Source organism: Planococcus citri, chromosome 4 (genome assembly GCF_950023065.1).
Source record: "Planococcus citri chromosome 4, ihPlaCitr1.1, whole genome shotgun sequence".
Taxonomy (NCBI): domain Eukaryota; kingdom Metazoa; phylum Arthropoda; class Insecta; order Hemiptera; family Pseudococcidae; genus Planococcus; species Planococcus citri.
In genome coordinates this window covers 48,640,847-48,660,992 of record NC_088680.1, presented here as the reverse complement: position 1 = coordinate 48,660,992, position 20,146 = coordinate 48,640,847, and the positions used below count along the sequence as shown (strand labels likewise).

The window sequence follows — 20,146 nt, the reverse complement described above, 5'->3', positions numbered from 1 at the left end:
TTTATAGGGTTCGATAGATCGGTTTTATGGTTGGGAGATCGTTGAGTAAGAACACTTGAAAAATTTCAACTCCATAATTTCAATAGGTGTATCTATGTATGTAATGCATTTCGAGTTGATACCTATATATGGTATAAAAATGAGTAGGTCTGAGGTCACATAAGAGGGAGTTGGAAATTTCCGAAATTGGTAAGACGCAATTTTCTCAATCGAAATTATAAAGTACCTAAGTATATGGAAAAAATAAAAGTAGGTAGGTATATAATTCAGTCCAAATTGAAATTGATATCCCCGAATTCCTTTTGCCCGAAATATACTCGTAAATATGTATTCCTAATAAATATTTCAAATTTGAATCAAATTCATTTTTCACATACAGGGTGTCGAACAAAATTTGAAAACGAGAAAATAGAACGTTTGAAGGACTTGGCCGGCACTTTTAGCAGGAAATTTCTTAAATATGTACTTTTGGGATTTTTCAAGTAGGAAAGGGGGAAGGGGAGTGGAGTCAACATTTTACATTTAATTTTTTTGCTGTTCTATATAATGTCTTCAAACATTTCAAGATTTTATAAAATACTGGTAATAGACATTTTTAAAAACCTGAACACGTTTCTGAAGCTACTTTTAAGGAGTAAGTACTTCTTTTACGGAGTACTTAGTTAAATTGCGATTATGAAGAAGACATCTCTCAACCAAAAACCGATCTATCGAATCCTAAAAATCGTTTTATTTGCAACTTTTCGATCATGTTCGGACTGAAAAATCAATTTTAGCTCCAAAAATACACTTCTCGATAAAAAAACGATCACAATCGAAATTTGATCAATCGAATCCTTTTTGATTCATTTTGTCATTTAGGTTTCCGGTCATACAAATGGTCGATCATGGGGGATTTATTTTGCATCGTTTCATTTCATTCCCGTTTTTGTTTGGCAAAATACGTATTAAGTAGTTGGACTTACGTTTTTCTTCTCAGAAAGCGATCTTTTGAAAATCGATTTTTTCATTTCCGATTTTGATCATGAAGAATAAGAGTAAGTGATTATTGATATTTTAAAAGATGATCAAAGGGTTCAATGGAGTAATGGAGATGATTTTTGAATTTTTTAGAAGAGAATCACAAAAAGTATTGTGTGGGTATGATTCTTCAGAAAAGATAAATCCGATTCTTCAAAACGCGATTCTCTTTTCAAAAAACAATCACCATAAACCTTTTCAGTTAAAAAAACCGAAAAATCATTTACCAAAACGCCCCAAAGTGAAAATTAATCAATAGGTATAACTCAACTCAAAATTCCCTAATAAGTTCCTCAAACTGGAGCTATACTCTTACCTAATAAATGGTAAAATGCTGAGAACTAGAGGCCGATTGGTTTCAATTGAAGGGCTTCATGGAAAAGGGGCCTTGGTCAATTTTTTTTCACTGATTTTTACAAGTTCAGATCATGGTTCAAATGGACTTAAACAATTTTTCTGCAAGCAAACATTTTCCAATTTGTTTTTTTTTTCATGAAAGAACACTTCAATATCACTGCATATGGAGAAATTAATAAAAAAAATTTTAATATGTACACTCAATTGTAAAACAAAAAAATGACTATTGAGGCCTCTTTTCCATGGAACCCTTCAGTTGTGGATTAACTGATTGTGAGTATGTCTAGGTATGTATGATTATTGAAGCAAGTTGAAAACGTACAAAGTCTATACCACTTGGAAGGAGCATCAAAAATGTAAACCTAAGATATAGAAAAATATAACAGAGAAAAGCATCGAAGGCCCTCCCCTGCCCACTTTTAATTTTTCAAAAGGATCAACAAAAATTGAAAACACATAGGTAGGTAACTAGGTACCTACAACATGATGTCAAAAACTTTCAATCTGAATCTGGTTCATGTATTCGCTTGAATCACTCTGTACTAATCTTTTCCTGTACTATTTCACACAATTTTTTGAAAAATCAGAACAATTTAAAATTCAAATTCAAAGATTTAATTATAAAAATAAAAGGCATAACCACCCGAATCGACGTAGATTGCTGAACAAAATAAAATTGGTATCCGAAAATTAAAATTTCAAGTTGAAGACTTGAGTATTCTCCTTATCATGCTTCGTGTATGTTTTATATAGGTACACATTTACCCATCTACCTATCTACATCTCAATTTTTACTCAACATCAACATTTCTATCCATTTCTTTCAGTCTGCCTCCTTTCTTTCTATAGGTACAAATACTTACATGACTACACATCACATCCACTGCTGCACTTTTCCAGCTATATACATACGAGTATAATTTCAAAAAACATTTGTTTGCGATCGAATTTCAATGAGAGCCGAATATTTTATGATTTCACTTCAAACAGGTTCTTCCGAAGCATATCACATTAAAAAAACAACCAGTTCAGACAAACAGACAGGTACCTACAATAAAAGGGTCAAAAGCTTCACGCCTTTTAAACATAAAACCCTTATAGTAATGATCTGAAACGACAAATGATTAAATAATGTTTAAAAGTCAAATGCATCGCGGAAATTTTGTCATTTAAAAACGATCAATTTTGTATCGTAAACTGGCGGCATTTTTATAGCGATCAGAACATGCATGTGTAGTAGGTAATACACGAAAAAAGATCTTATTTTTTTATTGCTACCTAATACTGCTGTACTCTGTCTATCTATACACAGACACAGCATTCAGATAGGTAATTAATTTCTATTGATAATACACGATATTAGTAGGTATAGGTAATAAGTTTTTTATAAATTGAGGAAGAACAAAATGGTTCGACCTGGTCAAGTCTATAAAAGATCCGGTCATTTCATGGATCCAATTTGACCGGACCAGATCAGTTCAGACGTGATGACTGGGTCCGATCAGAACTTCAGAACATGATTTGATCAGATTTGGATTCCTATTCATTTTCCCCTGGGAACGAGCCATGATTTTGAAAAATTATTAGAGAGATTTTATCAGATTTCGAAACTGATAATCTATAAATAAGTAGGCAGATCAAAAGTGTTCGATATTTATAAAAAATAAAAAAAAAATATTCAAAATTTGAACACATTTTTGAGGAGGATCTGAATTCACCACTAACAAATTCACATACAATTTCAATCAATTGAGAACATGCGCATTTTACCCATTGATCGAAAAACCCCTGCAAGCCCTTAATCTACTTATTTGATAAACACTAAATGCTGATTCTTATATGTTTCTTACCTTGAAAGGAAATTCCCAATAAATGCTGATCCTTACCTTGAAAGGGGTATCCGGTAGTATAACAGGAGCGCATCATTCCATAAGTTGTAACTGTCATCTTTTCATTGATGGTTTTTTCATTACAAACATCAACATCACCAGCACGCACTAAACCACTTCACAATCCACGATACACAATTCAACGATCGACACGAAATCTGCATAATTAATAGTACCTACGACATTACGATAGTTTGATTTTAATCGCGTTACAGGTGCACTTCACATGATAAGAACGCAGGTAGGTATATATTTTCCAAAACAGAGTAAAATTAAAAGAGTGAAAAATTGATAACAAAAACGACCAACGATCTACGAAATAGCGTTAAATCACTCCATACAAAGCCCGAAAACTGAATATCATGCTAACGTACCAGATCCAAATCTAAGGTCGGAGGCTACTTTGGACCATTCATCAGTACGACAGTCCGCCTACCATCCGATCTACGCGGCCAATCGTAGATCGTAGTTCAACATTAGGCGTGGTGGTTCTGCTTCGATCTACCTTTAACAGTGGGATAACATAAGCATTATTATTAGTCCAAAAAAAAAATCTTTCTTTCGTCAATAAAAATAATACATTTTTGTAATATATCACGTAATTATAGATAGGTAGGGTACCTACTCGATTCAATATATAATGCATACTCGGTCCTAGCCTTTTTTTTCGATATCTATTACCGATGCCATAGTCTTGATAATAAACAATATACCTAACGTACAAAAGAAGCAAATTTATATTCTGAGAATTTGCCAATTTATCAACGGGTAGGTACCTACCCTTTTTTTTCTCATTCTTCTTCACGTATCGATGAAGATCTCCTTGGCTTGTGATCTGGAAAACAACAATACAAAAAAGATATTACACGAGATTTCATTATTGCAACTCGACACTTGAATGACATCTAGTCTAGGTAGGTATACAAAATAGGTATACAAGGGAGAGGAGTATGATTATATTCAATATACACGATCACTAAACCGCAGATATTTAATTATTACTCAATCATGGATCAATTAGCACTCGAGAAAGTGAATAAATTAAATTAACCAAAGAATTAATTAGCTTTCGTGGACATTCCTTTCCATATGAAGCGATCACTCAGCATGTGACATCGGCTCTTATTTCATTAATCCTTGAATAAGAATTCAAAATAGGTAAACAAATTCGAGGAAAACAACACCGGGAACTGCAGAATCATTAATGTTATAGGTTTACCTAATTCAGTGATGGTATAGGTATGAGTTGATTTATTCTGTACACTCAGTAAGTAAGGTGTGACAAACTGCGAAGTAAATCTGATTTGATACAGCTGCATCAGGTCTAATTCTGTGACATAAAAGGTACATATACGACCATATAAATATTGAGTAATACTCGAATAGGAAGTAATAGGCATATAAGATTACTCGTTTTTTAATTACTCGGGTACTTTACATAGCCTACAATAGGTATATAATATGTACATTAGGTAGGTAACTAATTACTTTTTTTCAGCAGTCACTTTTAGTTTCAAATCGATTGAAAATTATGTGAAGCATATCAATGATGGTCAAAAGTGAGGCCCGGAGCTTCCCTTTTGCAGAAAAATGTCTAAAATGCAATCTTCCAGTTTTCAGTTAAAAACGCTGGTACATTTTATGAGTAGGTAGTCTTAAATTACTCTTGACATATGTATTTGATTTTTTAATACATTCAGATATGGCAAACAATCAAGTCCGTTTAGAGGGAAACATTTGATTTACTCCCAGTTCTGGTTCGTGTGAGTCCTGCAAAATTACACAAAATTATCCTATTAATAACAACATCAATTAAAAACAAATGGACTTTTGGGAGGAGCAATAGGGAAACAAAGTCAACTAAAATTCGAAAAAAAAAATGAAAATGAATTTTTCTTATAATTACGACAGAACAACGAGAGGGATCAGGAAACAAGGAGGAATTCCCTCAGACGAATTACATTCCGCAATTCGATAGGTAAATTGAATAAAATTAGGAAAAATTTAGGCAATTTTTCAACACCTTTTTTTTTACTTCTGGAATTGGAAATTTTCAAAAAGTTGTGCTCTTGTTTTGCTCAGAACAAAACAAACTGTTTTACTTTTCAAAATTATCAAGTGTCAAGCGAGTCAAATTAAAAAAAATTGAGGTAAAGAAAATTTTTTCGTTTTTTACATAATTTTTACTGCGCAAAAGATTTTTACAAATTTTTTTATTATGTACCATTACCCAAAAGTATCGGTTTTTGTGGGGAAAATCATCTGAAAATTCTAGTCTTCAAACTGCAACCCCAAAGTTGAAAAGAATTTTCAAAATGTATGTACCTACTCGTAATAAGAAAAATATAAAATTCTAAATGTAAATACTTCAGAATTTTTCTAAATATAGCCTCATTTTCAAGAAGTAATTTCCCCTGGTCTCCAAGGTATGTTAGATTTTAAATAAATGAAATATCGGAGAACATTTTTTAAAAAGTTCAAATTTCGGTGCCAGAATTCTTCTAAATATTTTCATTGTAAAAAAACACTTTCCTTGGTCCCTCAAGTAATTTTTGTATTTCTGTGCTGAGCTTTCCAACAATTAAAAAACCAAAAACATTTTGATTTAGAATAAAAACGATTTCTGCGTTACAATGAGTATCGCTCTAAATAACCTCTTTTCGAGAACCCCTCTCCCTCCCGCTCCCTAAAACAATCAATTTCAAAAACGAAAAAATAAAATTTTTCAAAATTTTTAGGATGAGTGTTTATTAAAGTTTTTTTTCCAAAAAGAAGATAATTTTGAGAAATTCTGACATAGGAATTGAAAATTAAAAAAAAAAAATGTTGATCGACTTTTCTTCTATAAATGTAAGTAAGTAGGTAATACGAATGACGATTCGATTTCATTATAACGGCAAAAGAAAATGTAATCCACGTCTAAACAAAATTTTGACCGCCAAAAAAATTATTGCCAAGAAAAAAATGATTCCCCCTTCCCTCCCTCCCTCAAAAAAAATTACCAGAAAAATAACTCTTTTTTTGTAAAAATGAACAAATAAATTTTACGAATGGGAAATCCTTCCTTTTTTGAAAAAAACTCCTTTTTCTAGTTGAATTCGAAAAAGTTTTGCTTTTCAAAAAAATTTGATTTCTTGCAGAAATTATTGCTAATCATGAAAAAATTGCTAAAATTGTGAAAAAGTTTTGGTTTTTTATTCAAAATTTTCAAAAAGTCTTTCTTTTTTCCAGAATTTCAAATAAATTTTGCTTCTTACAAAACTGCCAAAAATTTTAATTTTTTTTTCAAAAACATGCCATAATTTTCTATTTTTTAAGAAAATTTTCCTTTCATATTTTTTTTGAAATTCCAAAAAAATATTCCAAATTTCTAAAAATTGATAGAAAGTTAAACTGTTTTTTTTTTGTTGCTAAAATTATGAAAAAGAGTTGATTTTTTGGTCAAAACCACCAGAAAAATCTTGCTTTTCATCGAAACTATCAAAAAATCTTGTCTTTTTTTTGCTAAAATAACTGTCTAAAAGTTTCACTTTTCTTTAAAAGTGCCCAAAAATGTGTTTAAAAACTCTCTTGTGAAATTTTTATTCTTCCAAATATTTCTCATCTCCTCTTGTTGGCCAAAAAAGCAAAAAAAAAAAAAACCTACTACTTGTGCTGTAGATGAACTGTTTTTTTTGACGTGCTATTTATCAATTTTTGTGTGTGTTATTCATATTTTTATAGAAATTAAAAGTCCCCACAAAATTCATTTCTTAATTTCTTTTGATATTCTGCTATTTTGGTGGGCTTTTGCTGCCATTTTTTTGGACTTTAGAGAATTTTCATTTTTATTAGACGTAAAATCCAACAACTTCAAGGGGTGGTGACAAAAATAGCGAAACTTATAGATAAGTATGTATATAGGTGATGACCTAGAGGATCTTTTTCAACAAGAGTAGGTAGTTCATCAAAATATGAAAATGTTACGATTTCCTTCAAATTTCTTTCGCCATTAGGAGGGGAGGGGAGGGGAGAAGGAAGGGGTCATATAATTTATTTTCAAATTTCAATTCAAGTATGCCAATTTTTTCCTATCATTTTGCCAGAGATTGAAGCTAGTAAAGTCATAAATTTTCACAGCTATTAAAAATAAAAAATTGGGCATTGCAATAAGTTGAATAAATATCGAGGTATGTCTGCTTTTTAATTTAGGAAAACCAAAATTTTCCCCTCAAATATGGAAGTTGTCATTGAAAACTGTATACTTTTACCTTTACCATAGATTCATAAGTCATAACTGTAGGCTACCTATATTTCATTATAAGATGAATGTCTTTTCAAATTGGATTTGCAATTAGGTAGGTATCTTTAAGTATATGTACGTATGTGAGTATGTAGAACAAGATTCATTATACAATAAGTAAGTTAAGATTTAAAAATGACCTTATCGTTGGTCATTGCGGTCATTTCGTAAGCATTGTTTCATGATTCAAATGTACGAAAAACAACAAAGCTTCGCAACATCACGATATAGAGAAGAAAATTAGAGGCAATTTTACTCACACATAATATACCACGTGACTGGGGGGCACGGTGTTGTAATAGCTTTATTTAGCTGTAGCCTGTGCGAAAAATAAATTTCATCAAACCATAGCCAACAAAACTCAGTAAAGCAAGACCCATCCTTTCATCTTGGTATCTCGCCTCGTAGGCAATTTGGAACTCGTACTCTTAATAATACAACCCAACAATCAGCAACACATTTGTACCTACACAAGCACGCCAAATCGAAATCCCACCCATCGAACATTTCATAAACCACGTCTCAATGAACCATCGAATATATCGTGACAAAATATCCACGTTAAAATCAATGGCGGTACGATTTCGTATACATTTAACGCCGCCCTTTCTTTCTATATACGGGCGTAGTTGTCGGCATATTACACATACTCGTACAAATACCTACCTATACAACAACAACTGCAGCACTTGGGAATGAAAAACGTGCAATTTCAATAGGCAACAGCGTGCCAGCAAACGAACTCATAAAATCTCCATCAACATGTAGGTAACAACTTTTTATCAGTCGTTAAAGCGAGGTCCAGCGTCCACAATTTCTGCGAATCGGATATCCGTACCGACGACAAAATACCCAGCAAATACTCATACAGCAACCTCAAAAGGACCACCAACAACAACCGACACGAATTTCGAAACGAGTTTATTTTGTTTGATAAAAACCTACAACACGCAACATCCGCGAAAACCCAAACCCAATTCACACGTAGGTAGGTACCTCCATTCGAGGTATAAATTAATTTTCCAATAAACCGTATCCATATAGATTATAATGTGTATACCTTCCAAAATACCACCATTCCAGCTTCGTCGATTCCCACACTTGACTCACGACCACGTACCGCGTAAAAGGTCAGCATGCTACCAACAAAATTTTCACACTTGATCACCTCATTCAAAATAAAATCAAAATCACTTCTCGAGTCCGCAGGAGCAGCTTCTTAACGATAAAAACTACGTAACAGATTTAGGACATTATTTTCTTATATACACAATCAAAATACTTTTCTACCGAAGAAGAGGTGTAGAAGGACGATAGAGAGAGACAATCAGTGAGTGATAGGGATAGGGATAGGGATAGAGAAAAAGGAAAAAAACAAAACAAAAAAGAGAAATTTTTTAGAAGAAAAAAATCATCGGATTTGTTTTTTACACACGCATGTACAATGTACATTTATCGCCCTTTCTCCGCTACAGCTTACTGTTGGATTGCCCAGCGCGATTTTGTATAACACAGTTTCATCTTCTCTAACCCTATTTTCCTATTTGGGAGCTTAGCGGCAATAAAACAGATATTGTCTCAGAGACAGTTTTATAGCAGGTAGCCTCATATCAACTGTTTACTCAGCAGGATAGCACAGTGTTCTCTTGCATCCTTGCACAATGGGGGCAAAGAAAAGGTTTCTCGATGTCTGAATTAAGACACGTCTTTTTTTTTTCTCCGCAGTATTGTCTTGGTATTGTAAGTATTTGTCTTTTTTTTTTAGGCAGCAGCAGCATTTCTTTGTGTAACTGTAACATCTCTATCATTGATGGTATTGAAATATATCGTGTAGTTTGAAATAAGAATACAAACAGATTCCTGTTATGTTCGAAAAAAAAGCCTTTTGAAATTCTGACTCACATGACGACTCAATCCTGCTTCATAAAACGTTCTTACGTAACGTTGGTAGATTAGGTCATCCGGTGTGACTTTTTTTTTATTGAAGACGTGTCAAGTATGTCGTCAAATTTCAAATTCTACTAAGAAAATGTAATTGCATTCCCATCAATGCCCATTTCGATCATTGATGATTGAGCGTTTGACTGAATTCCAGCCATTGATAAGCCATTCAGCCAGACACCTCTCTCTATAGCGTTATTTTTGACAACATTTTGAATTTTGAAGAAAACCTAAATATTGAAAATGGTCAAACTATGTACGTAAGTACATACATAAGTAAGTACTAAGTACCCAGCTAGTAAAAAATTAATTCTCACCCAATATGAACTTGCCGGACTCAAATTTTAGTGATTTTGGTCCTTTACTTCAAAATGTTGAGACCTTATCACAAAATTTTTATAAGAGGTCAGAATGAAATCCTCTATATACCTACCAGGTAAAATTTCGAGAATTTTGGATGAAAATCGAAATATGTAGTGAAATTCGAGTCGATAATATTTAGATTTTTTTCCTCGAAATTTTGAGTCTGTGTTACACAGTTTAATGTCTCGCCACAGGAAAGGAAAAATTACCATTTTCATACCAAAAAGTTGGACCAACAAAACAAAATTTCAAAAAAATTTAGGTACCTAACTACCTATCTCACCTACATTGCATATTTTTCTGACTCCATCAACGATTTTTGACAGAAATTTTAAATTGAATCAACCACCTAACTTATCTTCAAATTGAAAAAATGAACAAAAATTCCTCTGATTTTTTTTTCAAACCATAAAAATGAACTACGCGTTCGAACTTATATGATTTTCACTTATTAAGAATTTTAGGAAAAAATCAGCAAGACCGAAATATTTAAATGACTGCTAGAATATTAAAATTTAACAATTGAAATATTGTAAAGTTGGTCAACTAAAATTTCAATTTTCAATCGTAGGTAGGTACTTCTTTAAAGGGTAGGTTTACAAATACCTACTTATTTATTTAAGAAATCCAATTTTTTTTTTTCATTAGAAAAAGTCCAACATTCTCGTGGGTAGATACAAGATACATATCTGTCCAAATGAAGCGAGGGTGACAATTGAAGTTTCAAAAAGTTTGAAAAATACAAGTACAAAACCATAAAGATTAAGACGCTTATTTTTAGAGCTGGGATTCTTATGCTTTGCATATTTTTCTATGAACTAGAAAAAAAAAGCATATTTGATAAGATCTCCATGAATCATGAAAACCTGACGAATGAACCAAATATCATTTTGCATACTTTGCATATTTCAGACCAAACACTTAGCATATTTTAGCATATGGGGGGCTGCATTTTTTGAATATTTGAGCATTCTCTGGTATTTTTTTGCATACCTATTAATAGAAATTTTTCAAAAATTGAGATTTTAAAAACTTTTTTTGTTCAAAAAATCAGAACACTGCTGTAATGTCATCATTTCATCAATACATAAAATTTTTCCCGGAATAATTTATGAATTTATAAATGACTTTTTTTTTTTTTTTTTTTGACATTTTTTTATACTGGGCGTGTATAATTGCCAGGATTTTTACGCCCAGTTTCGAGGGGTTAGTCTAGATTTGGTTTGAAAGATTGATTTCTTTGATGTATTTAAGAATGTTTTCCATCTGTTTGATGTTGTCAGGAATTGTAGGGTTGAGGTCTGAAATGTTTAAGGATTGGCGTTTTGTTTTGAGGGAGGGACAGTAGAACAGAAGTTTTGCCTATTTTTAAAAAGAAAAATGTATTCTTTGATCAGAGCTGGGTTAATTTTGTTTTGGATGAAGAGTTTTCATGTTTTTCAGCTTGAAAAATCCTTTGTTACTTAAACTGAAATTTTTGCATATTTTTTGCATAATTATTTTGGGTGAAAAAATTGCATATTTTCATCATATTTCTGCATGAAAATCCCAGCTCTACTTATTATAAAACTTGTTATAAAAGAGATACCTAAAAAATTTGTATTTTTGAAAAGTCAAGACGGGATTCGTGTTTTTGTTTTTGTTCGTTTATTTTTTTTTAATTTTTTTTGAAATTGAGTCGTTGATTTTTATAATCAAAAATGATGAATTGTGAATTTTTGAAGTTGTTCATTCTGAATGATTTCACTGTACAAATATTTAGATGAAAATTTTAAAAAGTCAATAATGGAAAAATTGAGTCAAATCAAAAATAAAAAATTATTTAACATAATTATAATTTTTCCCTTCTTGAATACATATCACGAATTTTTGAAAGGTTTCACTCTCATCGCTTCGTTCATATGTCGGATGTCAAAAAAATTTGTTTCTTTTTCCAAAATCGGAATTTCTGAAAAGATACGCATTGTTCAAATCTGAAAAATATTATTTCACCCATCACCTATTTTTCACTTCTTAGTTCTTGGACTGGGATTATCAATTTTCTGAAGCTTTTTGAATAGAAGTAATTTTTAAAATGTGAGAAATAAATGGCTTATTATTTGTTAAGATAATTTTTAAAAATGCGCTTTAAACATGTTTTAGATGCTTGGAAGTTTTTGGATGATTCGATCGAGGATTTTGTGATTTCTGCCGATTCTCCGCACCAGAAATATTATCAAGAGCATTTTATGCAAAATCTTGATCTAATTTTACGAGCTCCTGCGCCAGGGCACCCGTTCCCCGATTATTCATGTTCCCAGGCCTTCAAACTTTTACAAAATCCTCTCGTATTCGAAGACTTTGGATTTTTAACTTAATAGACAGAGCATAAAATTTACCGTGAAACATTTCTTGCTTTTCAAATTGAATTTACGAATTTAGGAAGCACGAGAGAAGAATAATAACGCAAGAGAAAGGTAATTTTCTAAATTGCAATGTGAAAAATTGGATGTCAAGTTCTTTAATTCAGACGGAATTAGGTACCTACCAACCTACATTTGATTCATAAAATTAATTTGGAAAAAAAGCTGAAACTTTAAGAGGCACGATTTCTAAAACGGTCTCTAGAAAAATTTTTTCCAACGCATTTTTTGACCTCTCTATGGTCTGCAATAGTCCAAAAATGCTTCATTCCCCCGAAAAAAATTAGAAAAATGGACAGAGGTCGTTTCGGAAAATCGTGCTTTAAATACAAAAATTCGCGTTTATTGAAAAATGAGCATTGAACTGTAGACAACAAATTTCTTTTGAGGACTGAAAAGCAAATTTTCGAGGACGAAGGTGCGACTAAATCTTTGTAAGTGTATGTTGAGGAAAAACATCGCAACTAAGTATATTGCAAAATGTTCAAAAAATGGAATTTTTTCGAATTTCTCGTAATAAAAATTACTACGTACATGATTGAATTATTTTCAGAGCAATCTTAATCGAATGAAAATTGAAAAATGATATCTAATCAATCATTCTGAAAAGTGACACCGTTTCTCAAAATACCTACTCCTTTAAAGTTTTTTTCAACTAACAATTCCTTATTTTTTCAGTCATAGTTAAGACTATCAAATGCTTATTAGAATCCATAAAATTGTTTACGTTATCAATGATTGAAGCGAATGACGGAATGATGAAAAAAGAACAGACCTATAGCCCACACCATTTAATCCGAAAAATTATGAATTAGACGGTCCATTTCCTCCAGCATATTCAACGTATACATAATTCGATTCGATGTAAGTAAGTTCCACATGGTTTTTCCAGCATAGTATAAATAAACCATAACAAAACATTCACGAACAGGTACATATACCTATCTATTTTTGCTCATCTTTTAGTCCCATCTTATCGCTAAAACTCATAGGAAAAAATTTTCCACATTCGACGCCTTCTCAAATCTCACAAGAATTCTTGCCCACGTTACCATGGAAAAAAGAAAACGATAGATTTTCCAAACACGAAAGAATTCCATTTACTTACACAACTTTATGTATAGAAGTGCAAGAACAGAACATTGTGTGGAATCACATGCCGAAACGGAGGGGAAAAGAGAAAAGGAGGTACACCAGTAGTGAGCATATTGGCGGCCATATTGTTGAAATTACATTTGGAAAACCTATGTGGCTTTTCCCTCATCGTGATAAAGCATTAAACGATGTACCTGCCGAATTGGAATCGTGAGGCAGAGGAAGACGAGGGGACAACACAGGCTTAATGGTGGAATAACCATAGTATAGTGTGGTACACGATGTATACATATAAAACTGGTTACTTGTTATGTACTCGTATATCTACCTACTTACCGAACTGGTTAGTGGTTTCCAAAATGAGACTGAGACTGGTAATCCGTTCTTCATTGATAATATCCATTGGCTCGAAGGCATGTTTCGAATATCCTCGAGCTCACGAGCTGATTTCATCCTCGAGTTTGTAAATTGAGTGATTGCCAGGGGGAGGTCTAAGTATATCCATATGAATCTGCACAAAATAATCAAAGAATAAAATCATGTCAACGTGATATTAATGCAAAAATGACGAAATTTGAATAATAAAATAATCAATCACTATCTACTACAGTCAAGAAAGGTTTCATTCATCTTCCATAAAACTTATGGTACCTAATTTAGATCATTTTCATCTACCTAACTAATGAATGTTTTATTAATCTCATACGACAATTTATGCTCACATTTCAAGCAAAAATTCGCCAGCTTTCAGTAGGTAAGTATCATCTCCTCATTCTCAAATTTCACAAAAGTCAGCAATTTTCCGACCATCTAAATCCACCACACCTTCCAAAAGCCCATTGACACGATCCTATAAGTATTATATTATCCTAAGAACCCCTACTTCAGGAGCGATACAAGTAACATAGGCAGCAAGATAGAGCGGCGGCAGTACGCGGCGGCTTTATTATCACTGCACGCTCCAGTGAGCCCTCTTTTGTTTTCCATCAGTTTCCCGTGAAAGTCCTTCGCTTAGCATTCGATACGCTCCGGTATTTTTTTTAGCGTTCATTCTCGCTCTTTTTATTCTATTTCACTATTTCACTATTTTTTTAATTTTTTTTTTTTCATCTATCTATACCTGTCATTAGTATACGCGTACGAGTACACACAAACACTCACGTTGATACCTGCTACCTACCTATATAAAATTCTTGAAAGTAAAAAAATAAAAAAAAAATAATCGCCGGCTTCGACTTCGATAGCTGCCGCCGCCGAAAAAACGTATAATAATGTAAGCTAAAAAAAAGAAAAAAATACAAGAATGCGAGGCCTTGGAAAATTTACAAGGTTTTATTGTATAGTTACTCGCATTTATGGAATACATGCGATCAAAAGACAGAAAAATTTTCATATCCAACGTATATGTATAGGTATTGTGTATAGGATAGGATACCTATAATACCTATCTTACAAAACACGTACGAACTACCAATATACCTATTTTTTCGAATATTCTATTGAATATATGAATTTATTGTTTTCTTTCAACGATGGGAAAAAATTATCATTCTTGATCTATGTACGTATTCGCTTTTCCCAGCAAAACGTGTCGTTACTTATACTCTATAGTGTTGTAGTCAAAGTATAGCGAACAATGTTGATGTCGATTTTACTTTCTTGTCTTATTAGAATTTACTATGTAAGACCACGCCTCTAGTCCCCTTTATGTTATGCCATCATTAGACACGCTGATAAGCCCATGTCTGGTGACAATATAAAATCAAATAAACTAGCGCAAAATCGCGGAAGTAGTTGATGTGAAAATTACACCAGCAATAAGAATCATCAATATGCAGGAAGTTTACGGGCACATAGACTGGGTTTGAGAGAACAGTTTCTAATAATAAATAAAATTTTACCCCCAAACAAAAAATTAAGGGTTCAGCGAGGTTTAAAATTTTTCAAAGTAAGTACATAACTACACATACTAGTCCAAAGATTGGTTCAATTTATGAGGAAGTGAAATGACAGTTATTCCCAAAAATTCATACTTTATTGTGGCTACATTTTAAATCACAATAACTTACCTATCTATTTTTGTGGTCTCAATTTTTGCAGCAAAAAAATGACTTGTAAGCTCACAAAATGTAAGTATTAATATTTCAACTCTGGGTATCTTTTGCCTGAGGCATATTCCAATTATTACTAACATGTTTTGAGGACACCCTTCTACTCGATTGAAAAAAACTGATTTTTTTCCCCAACTATGTTCATAACAATCTAAAAGTAGATAATATGTACCTACTTTAAATGAGTAATACAGATGACTATAAACACGTCAATTTCAGCGGGGTCATCTAGAGGGAAAGGGCAAAGTGGGCAGTTTGTCCCAAGGCCGCAGTTTCTAGAGGGCCCAGCAAAAAAAGGGCTTGTGATGAAAGAAAAAACCATGTATTTTTACTTCTCAAAACACAAATTTTCGTAAGCTTTTGACCTCACTTCATTCGGGCTTGTTTTCTTCTCTTTTTTAAAATTAAAATTCCTGAAAAAAAATATCATTCAACTTTTAAAGTTCTAAAGTGAATAAATAATACTTTTCAAGAGCTGTTGCCCTCACTTGGGCCCGTTCTCTTTTTTTTTTCAAAATTAACATTCTAAAAAGTTTTCGAATTCTAAAATTTTAAAATCCAAAAAATAAATTTCTTGTATGTATAAAAAAAAACATAGTTTTTAATTCTTTCAAATAAAATACAAATTATCAACAGTTTTATTTTTTCCCAAAAATTGTCCAAAAGTCTTCCCTATTGCCGAAAATTCTAGCCTTTTCGCAGTTGGAAAGCCTCGGTTTTTACGTAAAATTGTCGTAAGTTATACGAAGTGAAAAATCTTACTTTTTGAAGAAAAAATTGCCGATTGTTACTGAATCATTGAATTTTTGCTTAAATTTTTTTCTTCGAAATGATCTAAAAGCCTGGTTTAGGGTATTTTGCCTAAAATTACCAAAGTATCTCTTTTTGCCAAAATTCTCTCAATGTTCTTCTTTTTGCTAAAATGTTCAAAATCCTGCTATTTGCCAAAAATTTCTTAAAATAGTCGTTTTTCAAAAAATTTTGAATTTTTACTTTAAAAAAAAATGGTGCAAATGTCTCGCTTTTGTGCCAGAAACTGTCAAAAACTATTTTTTATCACAAAAATTTTGAAAAAAAATCAAGTTTCAATGTTCAATGTAGGTATTTTTGTTAAAATTGCCAGTCTCTTTTTATTTTTCCAGGAATTGCTTTTTTCGCCAGAAATTGCCAAAACCCTTACTTTGCTATCGAAAAATTGTCAAAAAGTATCAAAATAGTTCAACATTTCAAAATTAAGTACATTTCAATTCTTAATACTTATTCTGTTTTTTTTTTGCAATTATTTTCTGTATCGAAATGTTTTGCTCGCATTTTGTCCCTTTTTTGGCTACTTTTCAAATTACTTTTTGGTCAATTTTTCTAGATTTTTCAGTTACAAAATTATGTACTTTTCTGGGAGAATAATTGAGTACGAGCCCTGCCCTCGCTTCACTAGGATCAGTTCACTTTTCATTTTCAAAATTAAAAATTTCAAAAACTCATCATTCAAATTCTAAAATTTTGGATCAAAAGAAATGAACGAATTTTTCAAACATTGTTTTTCACCTCTTGAAACCCGAATATTTGATAGATATTGCCCCCGCTTCGCTGGAGTCAATTCTTATCTCATAAACTAAAAAAAATCCCAGTTTGAAACTTCCATAAATTCTGAAATGAAAATTACAATTTTTTGAGTAGGTAGGTACCTATTATATCGGTTGGCAAAATTGTCGTTTCATCTTAAAAACTCGTCATTTTATTCGACAAAATTGGTATCATTTTTCTCATTTATATACCAGTCGGCAAATTTTCAATCAGCGCCCCCCCTCTTCCTCCACTCGCTCCAAAAAAGTCCATTTTTTTATTGTCAGACCAACTTACTTATTTCGCAAAAGTGAATAAAAAATTGAAAAAAAACAATTGTACAACTCGCATTTAAGTATCCTAACCTGAGAGAAAGATTCGGAAGGAGGGGGGGTAAACTTTTGAAGGCCCCATTCGGTCCATCTGCCAGGGGCCCCCAACCGACCCAGTCTGCGCCTGAATTTATCTTACCTACTGATGGACATTGAATTTAAAGAGTTGTAGAAATTGTGCATTTTAAAATTTTCTGACTGGGTACTCATTTTAGTCAACGTAATCCATCTCACCTGATCACTCTTGGAGACTACTCCTGATGGTACAGATATTTCCTAGTTATCTAATGGTTTGAGAATGCAGAAAACCTGAACCTGATGTGCCCTAAGATATTTTTCGAAATCGGATTATGTGTTCTTAGAAGAAGCCAGAAGGGTGAAAAAACAAAAAGTAAAATAATTGCATAGACGTCAGACATTAATTTATAAAACATACAAGGTAACTATACAACAATAATCGGACCCTCCCAGACTTACAGCTCAATTGAAATTTCCAATGGTTTTCCCACATGAATCTCAAACTAAGTACTCGTACTTTCAAATACAGACATTAATGTGGTCCATAAACCTGAACGCCAATGACTAAAAAAAAAAACTACCCGAAATGAATTAAAAATTAAACGCATCTAAAATTCGAATTACACGCCATAAATAGGTAATGAACGCGGCTTCATCAATTGGATGGATGTTTGATAAACCCACACTGTACATATCTGCCGTCCAACTGCCAAAAGGTAGGCTACCTAGTACCTATATCCAATAAAGAATTCACTATACGCTTGAAATACCGTATAGCGTGCCCTGTCTGGCTTTAATTTCGGCATTGTGCTGATTATACTTTGAACACGTTATGAGTTCTTATTAAAAACCATCAGCATCACTTATTAATTGATTCATCTAGAGTAGACCGTGAATATTGTAGTGTGACTTGCCTATTTATTTGTAACAATCGCGTGCCCGCAATAAAATGCTGCAGCAGTGTGTACTTTGTAAACACACGCGCAGTTTAATTATTGAAATGTGTATTTCTGGAGCATGTATAATTTTCATTTGTTTCACTTTTTCCCTTCATCCCTATATGGACATTAAATTGAGAAAATTTTCTACAGATGGAGTCATTTTCAATTTTTCATTATCAATTTACTGTATTACAAATCAATAAGTGGAATATTGACATCATTACTTTTTTTTTATGAGATAACTAAGTGATGTTATGAGCATTTGGTCGGACCATTTTTGAGCAGGTATGAGAAATATGAGCGAGGACAAAAGCATTATAATAGGTAGGTATGTCAAAATATACAGCAAAGGTACCTATTAACAATTTTGAGCTTATGAAAGAGGGAATCGATCGTCAAAAAAATAACCCATATAAACCACTTCAACATCTACAAGCAGAGATGAAGATTAAACGCTACACTGACACCTCGATTAGGTATTAAGTAATTGGAAATTTTCAGCGGCACATACCGCCATAAGTATTACAATGGTCAATCAACATAACTGAAATATTTTTGATTCTTCCAAGAACTCGTATCACAGCTGTATACTATTGCCTAATGATGTAAAAATTGTGCACAACGTCACATTGGTCTATACCAAGACACGGGATATTCTGCTGATGCAAGGATTTCCGCTGATCGCCCATTGGAACTAATGTACCGAACAAGGACTATATTGGTATCCCAATACCTATTATTTTACAACCAGTACCTAATCATATACTTTTGGTTTCAGTGCGCGCGGCATTCGACAAACAATAGTGATAAAAACAGAGTGACAAGAGAATATGTTATGTTGTATCGATTGGTGTATATAGTATACCTACACCTATACCAAAGCAGACACCAAACTATGGACAATAGTCAGGGCGATTGTATGTAAGAGTTCATGCGTGTCTGCCAACGCAAATCATATTTTTTTGATGAGATATTATTTATAGCTGCGCGCGAGATTCTCACGAAATAAAAATACCTGAAGGTACATAAAGGTAAAGCGCTGTCATTATGTAAAAATTTCCAATATCCATAAGCGAAAGTTTTCCATAGATGACGTTTCAAAGCACCTTGTTTTTATTATAAGTACCTACCCTGTATACGTATAAGTATTGTTTTGCAAATTTCAGCTCCTCACTGATGTATAATAAAGTGGATTGTGAAGAAAAAAAGATTAATGTTAAAATACCCATACCTGTTCTGGGAAAAATGACCCATATTTCAAAAGATATCATTTAAGATTTGGCGTCGACCTAGGTCATTGTCATCAAAATCCAAGTCCACCTTTAGAGTTCTATAGTCAAATCTCAATATTATGTCATCCGCTCACTAATTTTGTCAAAAGCAATTTTTATGATTGATTTAGCCCAGATGTCCACTTTCCCCTCTCCTACTTTTCTGAAGGCCCACTCCCCCAACTTGAAAGTCCGTTCATCTCTTCGCATGTTCGTCGCACAAAAAAAAGATTGGAACAAACATATTCCTTGAAATCTCCTTTACAGCGTGGTTAAGTTATCATAAATATTTATAAGTCACTTGATAATTGATTTTTTTTACGTATTTCGACCAAAATGTTGCGGCTCTGTACCCCCTCCCTCCTCCTCCCCTGGTTTTGCGAATCCCAATTGTTGAAAAAACCTCAAACCCTACCACACCTGCCCTAGAAAGAGTTGGGGAGTCAACGATGGTCATTTTCCAAAAACATACAGAAGAATGTTGAGCAGATTCGGAGCACCAAAACCCAAAACTGAGCAGATCTGACAAGAAATGACTGAGTGGGAGATATGCTTCAAAAA

General features: G+C 32.8%; 1 protein-coding gene across 7 annotated transcripts in view; it reads right to left on the bottom strand.

Annotated features, from left to right (window-relative positions):
- LOC135844818 (protein gooseberry-like) overlaps positions 1-20,146 on the bottom strand; it is a 63,391-nt gene that overhangs the window by 21,876 nt on the left and 21,369 nt on the right. For 4 of the 7 annotated variants that reach the window (XM_065363173.1, XM_065363175.1, XM_065363176.1 and 1 more), the window contains exons 3-9: positions 13,686-13,860; positions 4,755-5,036; positions 4,486-4,596; positions 4,047-4,101; positions 3,892-3,979; positions 3,641-3,771; positions 3,228-3,442 (exon numbers count right to left, since the gene is read on the bottom strand). In XM_065363173.1, the coding sequence (XP_065219245.1) occupies positions 3,228-3,324 (97 nt within the window). In that variant the 5' untranslated portion in view covers positions 3,325-3,442; positions 3,641-3,771; positions 3,892-3,979; ... (2 more) ...; positions 4,755-5,036; positions 13,686-13,860. The other 3 variants (XM_065363178.1, XM_065363179.1, XM_065363174.1) reach the window with 2 other exon arrangements.